A 13,538-nucleotide genomic window follows, 5' to 3' on the forward strand; every position below is an offset into this window, starting at 1 on the left:
GAGCCATGTTAATGGCTTCCGATCGAATTGTTGACACCGCCTCTACTTCTCCTCCTTCTCATCAATCTAACTCAAATCTTTCAACCTCCTCGCAATCTGATTTCTCTGTAGTTGCGAAGGCTTTTAGTTGCATTCCTCTGAAATTAGACACTAGAAATTATATTTTCTGGAAGGTGCAAATTCTCGCCACTGTTCGTTCCTTTGATCTTGTTTCGTTACTGAACAAGACAGTTCCTTCCGGATGGTGAAACTGTGGTGAATCCGGAGTACATGAATTGGCTTCGTTCGGACCAACTCTTGCTTGGCTGGTTGTTCTCCACAATTAGTGAAGAGGTGCTCGCTCAGGTGATATATTTAGAATCATTAGCTGAGGTATGGATTTTATTGGAGAACTTATATGCTAGACAGACACTAGCAAAATTATTTCAACTTAAACAGCAGTTAAGATCTGTTAAGAAGGATAGTTTGTCTATTAATGACTATATTTGAAGATCAAAACCATAGGCCACGCACTTGCAGCCATAGGAGAACCGGTGAATGACAACGAATTATTGCTGGCCATTCTAAATGGTTTAGATCAGGATTATGAGACTGTTGTGAGTCTCGTAACCTATCAAATGGATGACATAGACTTGGATAAGGTACAATATCTACTTCTGATGCACGAACAATGATTGTCTGCTAAGAATCAACCTCTAACAACTCTTAATTTTGATGTTTCAGCACCTTTGAGTGCAAATGTAGCGTCATACTTTACTGGTCAGAACAGTGGAGGATCAAATAACAATAATAGAGGAGGATTTGTTAATCAAGGTGGTGGTAATGGTTTTAGAGGAGGTAGAGGCCGTGGCAGAAATTCAAACAAACGTATTTTCTGTCAGTTGTGTGGCAAGGCTGGTCACTTTGTAGATCGGTGCTACTACCAGTTTGATAAGAATTTTCAAAGAGTGACTAGTTATAATAATGGTAGATCACAAGGAGGAAACGGGAGTGTTCCTCAATTGGATGCTCGAGGTTATCGTTCTCAAATGGATGCTCGTGCTTATGTTGCCTCCTTTAGTGAACCTAACGGAGCTTTCATGCCTGAATATGGTTCAAACCAAAGTTCTCACTATGGTAACCAACCTAAACCTAATTTGCAGCCTTCTGATCAATTTAATTCTTCATCTGTTCTTCCAGATCAGTCTTGGTTCGTGGATTCCGGTGCCACGAATCATATTACCTCAAGTCTGAACAATCTATCTGTTCACTCTCCATACTATGGTGGAGATAAAGTTACTATAGGCAATGGTAAGCAACTACCTATAAAACATGTCGGCATAGGTTCTTTACAAACTTTTCCTCACTCAAATTCTATTTTGTGTGTTCCAAATATTCTTCATGTTCCAAGTATGAAGAAAAATCTTCTTAGTGTGTCTCAGCTTACTCGAGAACATAATGTGTTAGTTGAATTTCACTCTAATGTCTGTTTTATCAAGGACAAAATTATCGGACATGTGCTGCTCTAGGGACACCTTAAGGATGGGCTATATCAACTGGAACCAGCTTCTATGTCTGCTGTTGACAGCAAGTCTGCTCATCCTCTAGCCTGTGTTTCAGTTCCTTCTGTGTCTCATCGTTCTTCATGTACTAGCGAAAATAATTGTACTAGCCAACAATGTAATAGACAGTGTTCATTTGGTCATGAGTTGTCTAAGTCTGTAAATGTAACTCAGGTCAAACATAGAACAATGGTGTGTAAGCAATGGCATGATCGATTAGGTCATCCATCTCTACATGTGTTACGTTTGGTAATGAATAAAATTGGATTACTGTGTTCTGGTAATGACCTATCCTTTTGTGATGCTTGTAAAGTTGGAAAACTAAGTCAGCTTCCGTTTTCCAGGCATGATATCATAGCAAATGCCCCCTTTGAATTAGTATATTCCGATCGTTGGGGTCCTGCCCCTGTATTGTCCACAGAGGGTTTTCGATACTATGTTATATTTGTTGATGCCTATACCCGTTATTCATGGTTTTATCCTCTTAAACTCAAATCTGATGCTTTGTCCGCATTCATCATATTTCATAAACTTGCCGAGATTTAGTATAAAACCAAGTTGTGTGCATTACAAACCGATAATGGGGGGGAGTTTAAGTCCTTTGTTCCTTATCTTCAGGCTCATGGGATTCAATCTAGATTTACTTGTCCTCACACTCATCAACAGAATGGTGTGGTGGAAAGGAAGCATATGCGTATTGCTGAAATGGGCCTTACCCTGTTGTCTTATGCTAGTCCACCATTAAAATTCTGGGTTGAGTCTTTCCAAACAGCTGTGTATCTCATCAATTTGCTTCCATCTTCTTCCATACAGTTTCAAATTCCCTTCGAGAAGCTATATAATCGCACGCCTAACTATAACATATTACAACCTTTTGGGTGTGCCTGTTTTCCTCTTTTACGGCCATATAATAAACACAAATTTGATTTCCATTCTACAAAGTGTGTTTTTATTAGCTACAGTCAAAATCAAGCTGGGTATAGGTGTCTTCATCCTTCAGGCAGAATTTATGTTTCTCGTAATGTGGAGTTTAATCCTTTGGAGTTTCCTTTCCTTCAATTGTTTCCTTCATCATCTATATCATCCTCACAGTCAAGTTCACGAGGTCATTCCACTGCCTTTCTTCACCCAATTATTCCTTCTTCATCATCTTCTTTGTTGTGTCCCAGAGCAGCTCAGTCCGTATCATCGTCTAGTACATCTTTATCAACCACATCTCTTGCCTCTAGTGTGCCTGTGCCTATTCTATAGGTGTCAAAAGGGCCGGGCCGGCCCGGTCCGGCCCGAGTCGGCCCACGGGCTTTTTAAACGGGCCAGCCCGGCCCTTTTACTAAAAGGGCCGGGCCGGGCCCGGGCCCTTTTATCATTGATAGGGCCCGGCCCGGCCTACGGCCCCCCTACAAAGGGGCCGGGCCGGGCCAGCCCGTGGGCTAGAGGGCCGGGCCGGGCCCTTAGCCCACAAGGCCTAACGGGCCGGGCCCGGGGGGCCCGGCCCTTTTTTTTTTCTTTTTTTTTAAATAATTTTTTTAAAAATAATACATATAATATATACATATATAAAAATTAATTTGTTTCTTTTTAAAATATTTTCTATCTTAATTATTAAGTTTTAAATATTATTTCATTATTTTATATACCTTATAATTTTTCTTGTGAATTGATATGAAAAATAATGTACATATAAAAAGGAGAATGTTTATTTATAATTTAAATATATAAAAAATTTAACTTAAAAATTTTAAATAAATTAATTGATGGTTATTATTTATATATATTGTGAAATTAAATTTTTTAATATCCAATATCAATAATTACTAAATAATAACAAAATTAAAAAAAAAATGAGTAAGGGCCTTACTGGCCCATAAGGGCCTCATGGGCCCGGCCCATAAGGGCCCAACGGGCCACGGGCCGGGCCGGGCCCGTATGAACAGTAACGGGCCGGGCCAAAGCCCGGCCCGTCACGGGCTGGGCCGGGCGGCCCGCGAGCCGCCCGGCCCTTTTGACACCTCTAGCCTATTCCTCAGACTGTTGCTTCTAAACCTAAGTCCGGTAAACTTTTCTCAGCACCATCTGTTCATCCTATGATCACAAGGTTTAAAGCTAAGTCTCTTACCTTGCCTCCTCCACACGCCTTAGTGAGTTCTTTGGAACATAGTTCAGTGAGTGAAGCTCTTTTAGATGCACGATGGGTTAAGGCTATGGAGGATGAGTATCAGGCCTTAGAGAGGAATCATACATGGGAATTGGTTCCTTTTTCAAGAGACATGAATCTGATTGGAAATAAGTGGATTTTCTGGATTAAATATAATTCCGATGGGTCCATTCTTAAATATAAGGCTCAGTTAGTGGCAAAGGACTTTCTTCAAAATCCAGGAGTTGATTTTGGTGATACTTTCAGCCCTGTGGTTAAGGCTCCCACCATTCACGTTTTGTTTTCGTTGGCTGTCCAGTTTGGTTGGGAAATACAGCAAGTTGACGTGAATAATGCGTTTCTCAATGGTGATTTGAGTGAGACAGTGTATATGGTACAGCCAGAAGGGTTTGTGAGTTCTAAATTTCCTCATCATGTTTGTCAGCTACGGAAATCTCTTTATGGTTTGAAGCAGGCTCCTCGAGCCTGGTATAACAAACTGAAGGCAGCACTTTGGTGTTGGGATTTTGTTCGATCAGTGTCTGATGCCTCATTATTCATCAAACGGACTGCTACATATACATTGTTTGTATTAGTCTATGTTGACGACATTCTGATTACTGGCTCCTGTTCGATCGCTCTGGTAGTGCCTTTGCACTAAAAACTCTAGGAGCAGTGAATTATTTCTTGGGGTTTGAAGCTTATAGAAATAAAAATGGTTTCTATCTTAATCAGTCCAAATATGTTCGTGATTTGTTGCATAAAGCATCAATGCAAGACTGCAAGCCCTATAGTTCTCCTATGGCTATTGGCACTTCATTGACTAATGATGGTGAAGTGTTTTCTCAACCTAGTTTGTATCGTACACTAATTGGTTCACTACAATATCTTACCTATACTCACCTTGATATTGCCTTCACTGTAAATAAGTTGAGCCAGTTTATGGCTGCTCCTAAGTTGCAGCATTGGCTAGCATGTAAGAGGTTGCTGAGATATATTAAGGGCACAATTGGCTTGGGGTTAGTGTTTACTTCCTCATCGAAAGATCTTTCTTTAGTGGTCTACACTGATGCAGACCATGTTGGATGTCCAGTTACTCGTCGATCCACCAATGGTTATTGTGTCTATATTGGTCCGAACTTGGTAGTGTGGGGATCTAAGAAGCAATCTGTTGTGGCTAGAGCAGTTGGAGAAGTAGAGTATTGTGTTGTTGCCTTGGGAGTGACTGAGCTCTTGTGGCTTAAGCAATTACTATCGGAGTTGGGTTATTCTTGTGGAAATACTCTTGTTGTGTGGTGTGACAATCTGGCTGCCAAAAGCATGGCAGAAAATCCAGTATATCACTCTCGTACGAAGCATATTGGTGTTGATGTACATTTTGTGCGTGAAAAAGTGGAAAATGGAGAGGTGGAAATCCGATATGTTCCTACTGTTGAGCAAGTTGCTGATGTGTTTACCAAGGGGTTGCCTAGAGATCGTTTTGAACTTCTGCGTCAGAAGTTAGGCCTTACAGAAATTCCAAGTTGCTTGAAGTAAAGTCAAGTGCAAGAAGGTTAAAGGGTTCGGAGTCTAAATTGAAGGGGGGAGTGTGGAAGTATTAGATAATTAATACAGCTTAATTTGTTTCAGTTGTTAGTTAATAGCTGTATTTTGGCTATCTTCTCACTGGTTTATATTTGGTTGTTTCCGTGTTTTGCTTTCCGTGTATGTTGAGCTATTCTTATAAATAGCTCAACTGTTTATGGTTGTATTCATTCTGATATTTTGAGAAATTAACGATACCTGAGTTTCCTCTCATCTACCTTGTTTGATTCTGCCCTAGCTTAATATTTTACAGAGTTGAACTGGTCTGAATTTTTGATTTGGTTGTTTACTTCTATAGGAATGGGCCTTAATAAAAAATTATGCTTTTACTGATATGTTCACACGCTCATTTCTTTTTTAGGTTAATCTTTTTCAAGTGTCAAACTGTGACAGGCATCCTGATATGGATTTATAGTCTAACCACTTTATTGAACTTGACTTTGTATCTCAGTATGTTTCAATACATTGTTGTTCTAGGTGCTTGATATGCTGGCTTACCAGGCACGACAAAGAGACTATGCCTCAGAAGGTCACAAGCATTTTTATTTCATGACATTGAATGGCAGTGAGGTACGACAGTCTCTGCTCTAATTGTTCTAACATCATCTGTAATGATGTCAATGTACTTTTTGACCTTGATATACATGAATTGCTGTAATTGGGATGATTTCATATGGCTTGTTTTTGGTGTGGTTTTGATGGAACTCTCTCTAGTTCGGTTCTTGATTTTTTGGTTGGAGATTGTTATTTATTACTCTTATATACAAGACTATATATGTATGTATATAAGCGTGTGTCCATATGAGCATTTTGTATTAATTATAATAGAAATATTGAATGCCATCTGTATCAACACCCGTCAATGTTACCCACATGAGTTATCTCATTGGGGAAGGCATAGCATGTAAGTATGTAGCTAAAGTGACTAGGCAATCCAAGATTGAGTATTTGCAGCATCACCTGGAGGAAACCATGAGTGTTGCTAGTGGCCAAAGTGAGAGCCTCTACTTGCCTGGGTGATCCATGCCACACTTGAGGTTGGATAGGCTCTCGAACACCATACTATTAAAGAAAAAAGGTCATGCCTTGTTCTACTATATTTTTACTCTTACCATCAAACAGAAATTTGTTCTCCTCATCTATTTCCATTCATTTGTTTCCCATTTTATTATATATATCCTAGCAGAGAGAACTGTAGCTTAGAAATTGCGTTGATTTTTTTGAAAGTGGTCATATGGAATTGTAAATGATATTCTCTCAATTAAAGACAAACAGAAAACAGAGAGAGAAATTATGAAAAGTGAATTTCGATTAATAATTCATAAAACAGAGGAATAGCTATTCATATAGCTATTTACAGCAACAAACTAACTGAAACAGACTTAAAGAAGCATAACAGAAACAACTAACTGCTATAACAAAATACAAACAATATGACAGCTAAACAATGTCTCCAACAGGAATATCTAGATCCCTCAGCTGTTTACATTGTTTTTTTATTTCAACTTGAGTCATCTTACGTTGATGCCTTGGAATTAGCAATTTAAAGTTACATTTTTTTTTTACTTTATTAAACGTAAAAAGTTTTTATTGTAGTATAATGCCAACATTTCCATGTTTCAGGTAATAGATGCATGTGCTAAAGGGAATCTAGGCCGTTTCATAAACCATAGTTGTGATCCAAATTGCCGTACTGAAAAGGTGAACATCCAAGCAAGCAAGAGTTTTCTATGTCTTTTGCACCTTTCATCTTTTTTCTTCCATGTAGTACCTAAATGTTTGAATGGGCCATTTCAGAAATTGTATTCTATTTAGAGATGAACAAATATTTGTATCTCCATAAGTGTTGTGAGTGTTCACCTTTTCTTTTATACATGTTCATATCTATCTAACATTGTTGGATAAATACGTTGAAGTGGGGATGCTTTTATTACTTAATTTTATTGAATTCTGACAGTATGTTACCTGTACTTTACCAGCTATAAATAGTCAAGTGTTATTGCAAGTGATAAGAAGGGAAATTTAAGAAATTGATGTAGGTGCTAATTGTTAGAAAATTCATGTTAAGGAAAAAGTACTCTTTGAGGAAAGGCACAATTCCAAAGAATAAGCCCTTTAGAAAGATTGAGAATTGGTTATTAGTGGGGTAATTTTTAGAAGCATTTTTCTTTAGTTAAAATAATCTGTAATTCATTTTGTGAGGATAGAATAGACTACTCTCTTAAAGGCCGAACTAGTTTTTCCCCCTCCTTTTTTTTTTTCATTCTCTTTAGATGCGAGAAAAAAGCTTATGACTGGCAGGCCTGGCTCTTCAGTTTCTCCTGCCTTAAGATAGAATAATTGATCCTTGTTGCAATTAGAATATGCAATATAGCATAGTTTTTTCCTTTTGCCTGCTTGTTCATGACCTCTTTAGAGCTTTTGGTTCCCCGTAAGAGTGATTAAGCCAGTGGATTCGTTATGCATGTGTGTTCTTATTATGTGCATGGTGGGCTTGTTGAGAATGGTGAATGATTATACTTGGAGATAAAGAATACATGTAAATATTTGTTTATATTGAAAAACATGTTGTTTCTACCTTTTTTGGCCTTAATTACTTCTTTAAAGGAAGCACTGATTATTTTGAGAAGTTAACCTGAGTTGAAATGATTGGCAAACTAGAATATATTTAGCCAATACCACCTAGCGGGATTAATGCTTGATATGCTTCCCCATTTCTTTCCAACACCTGTATAGACTGCCAACTTTCCTAGTCAAGGACAAGAACTTTGATTAGACCTCCTCTACCCACAGTGCTGTCCTGTATATTTTGTTCAAGAATGGGTGAACTGTAGTGTGTGGATTAATGTCATACATAAGTGGGTACTTGGCCTTGCAATTATGTGAGTGCATGTGTGTGGATGAGATTGGGTGAGCTAAGGCCGAGTGAGTGAAAGCCAATGATTGACTAGGCCTGTGAGGAGATAACAACCGATTGAGAGTTTTCTGTGGTAATCAAATGATCTAGGGCTAGTGGACAGCCGGTTGGAAAGTCAACTGCAGGATTCTAAGCTAGTTGACAAATTTTCAGGACTGAATCTGAGGATGATTTTGGGACTGATTTTGAAAACCTTAATGGATGATTGTGTGAATTTTTAGTAGTCTATAACTAGCCATGTGGAGTTTTTGGAATGCCAATGGGTATGGATCTTGACTTAGGTTTTGATTGATCAAAGCAGAGAATGGTAGCCACCTGGCTGAATTGTGCATGAATAATTGGGGATGACAAGTATAGATTTCATAAACTTGAACCATCCTCTGTGTAATATGATCTGAAGAGAAAAAATTCAGAAATACCTTGGAGAGAGAATGATCTGTATTTATGAGGACAAGCTTCTTCACAGCTTTTTTAGCCTTGCTGAAATGGAATGGTAATTGGTGGTTTTAAGGTGATGAAATGATAAGCTTTAGGAAGCTGAAATTATATATGATTGTAGAGTATGGTGAGGCTCTGTTAGCTGAAATGGTGTGGGGAAATGATGACAGAAACCTGCATGCTCAGGAATGGCAGCCAATGGAATGGGGAGACCTTTCACCTGCCCAACAAAGCTGAGCTTGTCTATAAAAAGGGAAAGGCCTAGGCAGGGATGAACTTTCCTATGAATTTTCTATCACAATAGAGGGAAAATAGGCGCTATTCTTGTGAGAATTTTGGTGGGGGCAGAGAAGGAAGATAGTTACTCAAGTTGTATGAGCCCAGACATTGAGCACTCTATAGCCATACTTATGGTAAGATAGCTATTGTGTCTCTAATTGTGCATTGTCACATGTATATGCTGGTTTGCATTTGGCATGAGATGAATCATGCATGTGAATTATGTTATCAGGCATTTTATGATGCACGCAAACTGTTTTTATGCTGAGACATGAAAACCAAGGCATGACTCTCCTTGTGGGTGAAGTGGCTTGACCTTGAGCGGGGTGAGCTAAGATAGGAACTGGGCCTCTCCAAAGTCGGAAGTGACCTTGGCCTTGTGATTATGGGTACCTGAGTGATGTGAGGGGTGTTTTGATGTATTTGTGGTATTTCTTGTGGTACTGAGCTTGTGTAGCTCATTCCTTTGCATTCCTAACATTTTCACGGATGAGCTGAATGTTGGGGAGCAAGCTAGAAATGATGCTTGGAGTTTGGCCCTAGGGTGAATAACCAAATGGACTTTGTGGACATTTTGTAATATGAGTTATTGCTGTGAATTGAAATGTGTTTATTCTGTAGCAATCAGCTTAGTGTTGTATAATGCTTTAAATTAATTTGCATGAGGAATTTGGAGATGACTGTATTTTTCAAGGCCTGTGATGTCATGACCGAGAGAAATATGGATGGCTTGTTTAATGTTACAAATGGCACAGGCAATTGTATTATCGAAGATGTATGGAACATGAATCTTTTTGTGCATGTATTGAAAAAAAGGTGCCATGTATTTTGGGATCTTAAAAAGTTGGCATTCTGACGTGACCATTTAGGACAAGTTAGGTTGTTAAATGTGAAGGAAGCATGATAGCTAATGAATGGTTAAAGACAGCTTTAAATAGTATGTTGACCAAGGAATCAACGTTAGGGCTCTGGAGCAACTGCAGTCTCAACTGTCAAATTACATAGTCGACTGTAAGTCTATTGTCAAGACCAAATGACTGTACGATCAACTATGAGACAAACAACCAACTGTGGGAGTTGGCTGTGAAATTTTGACCCAATTGGTAATTAATGGATTTAATTAAGATTAATTAATGAGTAATTAGTAGCACTAGTTATCCACATTTTTTGGTAGCAGAGCAAGAATTTTTGATGATCAAGGCATTTTCCCTAACAGTCCAGAAAATTATTTGTAGGGGTTGAGTATATATACAGGCAGCACTAAAGTTGTTCAAGGAAATAGTAAGAGAGGCTTCCTTATTTGACAGGTTGTGTATAAAGAAGGGTAGCATTGGAGTTATTCATGGAAAGAGGAAGATAGAAATGAGTTTTGCACTTTTACTTGCAATAAATTATGGAGATAAATCTTTAAAATGACAAGAAGTTATTTCAAGTTTATGTAATCTATGACATTGGAAGCATTTATGCTTCTTATTTGCTATGAGTTATATTATTAATAAAATGTGATTTATAGGAGAAACTAGACGCTTAGGTCTCTTAGCTCTCAAGTTGTGGAATGACTGAGATACAAATTTAAAGATATCAAGGGTAGTACACTAAAGAGGAAACTAGTTGTCATACTTTATGGCTTGCGAAATTGAAAATAAAGAACTGTCGTTATGCATAATAAAAGTACTTGATTACTTAGTCCGACAATACTTTGTAAATCCTTCATTAAGCAAACACTTCAATGTCTATTTGGAAGAGCTAAGGTAATACGTGATGCTATGCTAATTATCCTATTATTTTTTGGAGGATGAAGTTCTCACTTCTCAATAAATCCTAAGAGCAAAGAACCTTAGTCTATATCATAACGCAAGCTTACCATTATATTGTCAGATTGATTTAGTCATTCTTATCTTGATAAGGTAAGAGAGAACTCGTGACTTCGCAAATGGAGAGGGGTTGAACTTATTATTCCTGAAAATTCTTTGGTTTTTGAGGTCAACTCTTGAAAAAACAGAAAAGGTTCATGAAAAACTAATTAGGTGATCTTGACTATGACTTTGTGAATGGTAAGTAATTTGAGTAAATTAAGTCTAGAGAAACATTTGGAATAGGTAACTGAACCAATCAATGCTCCATCTGGTTGTTATCTGCAAAAGTATCAAGCATGTGTATTCTCTGAAAATTGGTTTTTGGGAGGGAGGAGTTTCACCATGAGTCATCTTCAAATTTTCTTAAGCATGAGGTATTGGGAGTTTGTAGTTCCTGCTTTGCTGGACTTGTGTTTGCTTTTTACTGTACTTGGGGGTGCATCATCTGATAATGCTTCTTAGCATTTTTGGTGCACTCACTCAAAAAAACAAAAGGAGAAAAATGCACGATAAAGCTATGTGTTAAAGTAAAAGAATATTGTATTCTTGTATGTGTTGTATAAGGTATACAATGGATATATAAAAGTTCTTTGACTAACCTAAAAAGTTAAATAAACAACTATGGGAAGATTACAAAGAGTATATAAAAGATCTATTAAAATATTCTCAGAATATTCTAGCAAAATCCTCAATATATTCTAACATCCCTCTTGAACTCAAGAAGCTAAAAATTATCGAACTTGTGTCTGGCTACCAACTCATGGAAAGCTCTTTGGTAGATGAACTAATAGCTGCACACTCATGCGATTCAGAGATCTAGAGTTGTGCGACTTTTGTTGCCAACAAGGAGAATGATTGGGCGCCCAGACCTGTGCTGTGTGACGAGGAGAACAACTGGTTGAGAAGCATGGCTTGTGAGATGCACCTCTGGTGATGCTCAACAAGTTGATAAGAAGTGCAATCAACATGTTCTATTTCAACAGGATCTAAGAATTAAGATGCCTTGAGAGATCGAGGGGCGTAATTTTGAGAAGGATACATAACCAAGGCAAGAACGCTGTAAAGTTGGAGATGCTATGGGGGCACATTAACCAAAGTATTTGGAAGGAAGTTTGAGAAAAACAACCTCAAATAGGAATCCAATTCTACAACCTTTCCCAAGGACTTGTTCGGTCTTGGGATCTTGGTGTGGTAGAAAGAATAGAAGAGAAAGAGGTACCCAATTTGGTAAGAAGTTGATGCCGAAAAGCTTGAATATTGCAACCAATAGTGACTGCAGTGATTGTGTGAAAGCAAAATTCCAATAATCTTGACCAAAGTTTTCAAACTTAAGTTACTGCAGAAATTGATTTGCTTGCCAAAAAAATGAGGAGGATGTTGTCTGTAGTGAAAGATGGATAAAATATATATTTATAGTATTGCATGATTATTGAGTCTTTTTTTTTCTATAAATATACATATATAGTTTTGAAATATTATGTGAGAAATCAGAGGTAGAACTCCAACCTGAAAAGCCATCTTAACAAGTGGAGGGATCCTCCTCCTTGTATATAGCCCAGGTCTCCCTTGCTGAGGCGATGTGGGATTCTCACACCCCCCTCCCCCCAACGCCGAAACTTTTCCAGTAATTGATACATGCCCAGGTAATTGGGTAGGATATTGGTCCATGACCACGACAGCCAAGGGTTGGCTCTGATACCACGTGAGAAGTTAGAGATAGAACTCCAACTTGAAAAGACAGCTTAACAGGTAGAGGGATCCTCCTCTTTATATATAGCCCAAGTCTCCCTTGCTAAGGCGATGTGGGATTCTCATCCCCCCCCCCCCGCCCCAAAAACGCCGAAGCTACTCCAGTAATTGATGCATGCCTAGGTGATCAGGCAGGGTACTGGTCCATGACCACGACAACCAAGGGTTGACTTTGATACCATGTGAGAAGTCAGAGATAGAACTCCAACTTGAAAAACCAACTTAATAGATGGAGGGATTCTCCTCCTTATATATAGCCCAGGTCTTCCTTGCTAAGGCGATGTGAGATTCTCACACATTACACAAGAAAATATTACATTGACCTTTTCTTTTTCATTTTTTGAATAAATAACTCTGTATTAGTCAACTGGCATCAAGAGTTGAACCCTGTACAAGAACTGAGAGGAATCAAAAAGACCTTTATGTATGGATATGTAGATATTGGAATGTGGGGTGACAAGAAAGAAGGGCTAGCATCAGAGACATTTTGGAGAGGTATAATAGACATGTGTTAAATAAGATTAAGAGGATTCAATATCCCCAAAAGGGGATGTTACTGCTGATGGGATATGATGTGTGAAGCTAAATTGTCAATATCAGAAACTGGGGGAAAGAGCAAACTTTATTAGTTTTCTCTGATGTTGATTGCCAATGAAATTTCCCATTTTGGGAACTTGCTATTTCTGTGTTTTTTTTTCTCCCCTTTGCTGCTCCTTAACGATGTGTTTGGTTGCACTGAAAGAAGAAATCTCATCCTCATATGTAGGACATTTTATAACACCACAGGTTTTGTTACAGTATAATAAGTAATATCTACTTATGGACATTTAATGTGCCTGCTCATTGCACATTATGTTTTCTGAGGGGTTTTAACTCATTTTGGCTTTCGTTGTGACTATTTAATTCAACCTGACTACTAACAAGAATTGACCATAGGTGACTGGTGTTTGACCACCCTGCCACAAATATGGAAGCTAGTTATTGGTTTGTTCTGCACATTCTTGCCTGTATGTTGAAGAGATAATATGCAAAGAGGCCAG

At 38.2% G+C, this 13,538-nt stretch overlaps 1 protein-coding gene across 2 annotated transcripts in view; it reads left to right on the plus strand.

The window, feature by feature from the left end:
* LOC127808349 (histone-lysine N-methyltransferase ASHH2) overlaps nucleotides 1-13,538 on the plus strand; it is a 54,803-nt gene that overhangs the window by 26,073 nt on the left and 15,192 nt on the right. For both annotated transcript variants that reach the window (XM_052346858.1, XM_052346859.1), the window contains 2 exons: nucleotides 5,737-5,829; nucleotides 6,883-6,960. In XM_052346858.1, coding sequence (XP_052202818.1) covers nucleotides 5,737-5,829; nucleotides 6,883-6,960 — 171 coding nt within the window. The remainder of the gene's footprint in view (nucleotides 1-5,736; nucleotides 5,830-6,882; nucleotides 6,961-13,538) is intronic.

This window comes from Diospyros lotus, chromosome 8 (genome assembly GCF_014633365.1).
Source record: "Diospyros lotus cultivar Yz01 chromosome 8, ASM1463336v1, whole genome shotgun sequence".
NCBI lineage: Eukaryota > Viridiplantae > Streptophyta > Magnoliopsida > Ericales > Ebenaceae > Diospyros > Diospyros lotus.